The following is a 2816-nucleotide window of genomic DNA, read 5'->3' as shown; positions in this document are numbered from 1 at the left end:
GTGAGTGTGTGTACGTATGCTGTTGGAGGGCACTACAGCATACGAGTGTGTGAGTTTCCACTTGAGAATCTTAAGTTGTGTGTGTGTGTGTGTGTGTGAATGTGTTCCTGCAGAAATAGATTAAGTGCTGTGTGTGTGTGTATGTGTGTGTTTTCTTATAAGAGACACTGGTGGTCAGTTGATAGGACTGTTTTTCCTCCGTCAGTCAAGGAGTGTGAGTATATGACTCCTGAACAGTTGATCTTTGGTGATATGTAAGTGTGTGTGCGAGTGTGGATGTGTGTTAAGCAATTGATATTTGGTGGTATGTTAAAATGTGTGTATCAGAGTGAGTGTGTGTATGTGTAAGTGTGTTTATGGATGTGTGTTTAACTGCTCAAACTGATCTTCGGCAGGGTGTCAGTCAACACAAGTTTGGTGTGTGTGTGTGTGGCTGAGAATCTGATCTTTGGTGCTGCGTAAGGGTGTGTTAGTGTGCTAGTGTGTGAGACAGAGAGTGTGTGTGTGGCATCATGTCGGCGGGTCTGGAGCTGTTGGGGATGGTGCTGTGTGTGCTGGGTTGGCTTCTGGCCATCGTGTCCTGTGCGCTCCCCATGTGGCGCGTCACCGCATTCATCGGCAGCAACATTGTCACTGCTCAGATAATCTGGGACGGCCTGTGGATGAGCTGTGTGGTGCAGAGCACAGGACAGATGCAATGCAAGGTGAGAAGCTAGCATAGTTTTTCTCAACGGGGGCTCTATCACACCATAATTGTATTGTGTATCTTATCATAGCATACCATATCACATCGTATTGTATCGTTTTGTATCACAAGGGGATTGTGGGATTACCGGGAGTAGGGAGTTGTATTTTTTTATGGGCATTACTATCATGATAGTCATTAGGCAATGTTGATGCCTTATTTATGTTTATTTATTTAGAAATTCATGAAACTTGTCAGGTATATGACTCCATGTTGGCTCTGTATGACTCCATACTGGCGTCTAAGGCATCTACTGTGTATTGCTGAATATTACATAATATAATATAATATAATATAATATAATATAATATAATATAATATAATATAATATAATATAATATAATATAATATAAATACCATATAATATAATATAATATGATATAAATACAATATAATACAATATAATATAATATAATATAATATAATATAATATAATATAATATAATATAATATAATATAATATAATATAATATAATATAAATATAATATAATATAATATAATGTATTATAATGTAATAATGTAATATAATATAGCGGCCTATTACTGTATTTTGTCTTCAGGTGTACGACTCCATGCTGGCCTTGTCCCAGGACCTTCAGGCTGCTAGGGCCCTAACGGTCATCTCCGTTCTACTTACGGTGCTGGCTGTGTTGGTGGCCATCGGAGGAGCCAAGTGCACTAACTGCATGGAGGATGAGGCGTCCAAAGCTCGGGTGATTACTTTACATTACATTACATTACATTACATTACAATTACACTACATTAAATTACGTTATGTGGCTACATGACATTACATTGCATTGCACATTACACTGAACAAGCTTGGGTGATTAATTTACATTGCATTATATTATCTCATACATAGCATTACATTACACTTAGCATTGCATTACAATGACCAGGTGTTCAAGTTTAGGGTACTTACAATATTGCGTTACATTACACAGGGCTTCGAACCGGTTCAAGGAACGAAAACGAAAACCAGGAACTTTTTGTATTTTACAGGGAACAGAAACGAAACCGGAAACGTTATTATTTTTTATGTTCTGGAACGGGAACACTTATTTAAAAATAATGGTAACCGGTTAATACCGGTTAATACCGTTCCTCAAACTAAAAAAAAAGTCATTATTTTCCTGCGCACGTTACCATGACGGTTGAGGTTCACGTCCTGTGTGACATCAGACATTCTCTGACTGAATGGAGAAAGAGCTGTAGATTACAAAGTCTTCACTCCACATCTTAATTAAGAGAAACCACTGTCATACAAAAGGACAGAGTTTGCATTGCATTATTGTAAGACATTGCAGGGAAGCGCGTGTAAAGCGCACCGACAATGTTCGGCGTTATTGGGCATCCATGGCCTCTTCAAATATGCACAAACTCACAATATCCATCATAGTGCTCCCTGTGACCCAAGTCAGCGTGGAGCGCACATTTTCATCATTGAGGTTTATTCTCTGCTTCTCCGCTTAGATCGTCCCTGAATGACAAAATTCTGGAGGATATTCTTTTCATCCACTTGAATTAACGGTTTTGAATGTAGGCTGACTCATTTGCACTTCTGTCTTTCTTGGTTAACGTCAGTTAGGCCTATGGGGAGTAATCAGCTGACAGGAACGAAATTAACCGTTCCGGGAACAATATTTTTTGGTTCTAACCGGTTCGGGAACGTCAATTTATTGGTGGAACTCAGAACCGGAAACGTTATAATTCCGTTTCTGTTCGGAACGGAACGTTTGGAAAAAAATAACGGTTCAAAGCCCTGACATTACATTACGCTACATTGGGTAGGTGTCCAACATTGGACACCCAGTGTAGCGTAATGTAATGTAACATAATGCAATTACATTAAATTTCATTTTTATGACACTACACTTTCCATTATGTTACTTTACATTGCCTTATATTACATCACGTTACATTGCATTACACTACCCACAGCAGCTTGCACTAGTCACACTAGTCTGGTATTGGCAAATAAAATGCCTTTATTATTACAAAACAAATGTGATATCTATTTTCTTCCACTGCCATCCCAGGTGATGATAGCGGGGGGCGTGCTCTTC

General features: G+C 38.7%; 1 protein-coding gene across 2 annotated transcripts in view; it reads left to right on the top strand.

Moving 5' to 3' along the window:
* Positions 1 to 506: 506 nt before the first annotated feature.
* Positions 507 to 2816, top strand: part of LOC134454026 (claudin-3-like) — a 6477-nt gene continuing 4167 nt past the window's right edge. The window contains exons 1-3 of one of the 2 annotated variants that reach the window (XM_063204772.1): positions 507 to 704; positions 1307 to 1459; positions 2790 to 2816. The exon at positions 2790 to 2816 is cut by the window's right edge and continues 276 nt beyond it. In XM_063204772.1, coding sequence (XP_063060842.1) covers positions 513 to 704; positions 1307 to 1459; positions 2790 to 2816 — 372 coding nt within the window. In that variant the 5' untranslated portion in view covers positions 507 to 512. The remainder of the gene's footprint in view (positions 705 to 1306; positions 1460 to 2789) is intronic. The other variant, XM_063204771.1, reaches the window with a different exon arrangement.

This window comes from Engraulis encrasicolus, chromosome 8 (genome assembly GCF_034702125.1).
Source record: "Engraulis encrasicolus isolate BLACKSEA-1 chromosome 8, IST_EnEncr_1.0, whole genome shotgun sequence".
Taxonomy (NCBI): domain Eukaryota; kingdom Metazoa; phylum Chordata; class Actinopteri; order Clupeiformes; family Engraulidae; genus Engraulis; species Engraulis encrasicolus.
The sequence above is the reverse complement of the archived record's forward strand: the minus strand, read 5'-3'. Positions and strand labels throughout refer to the sequence as shown.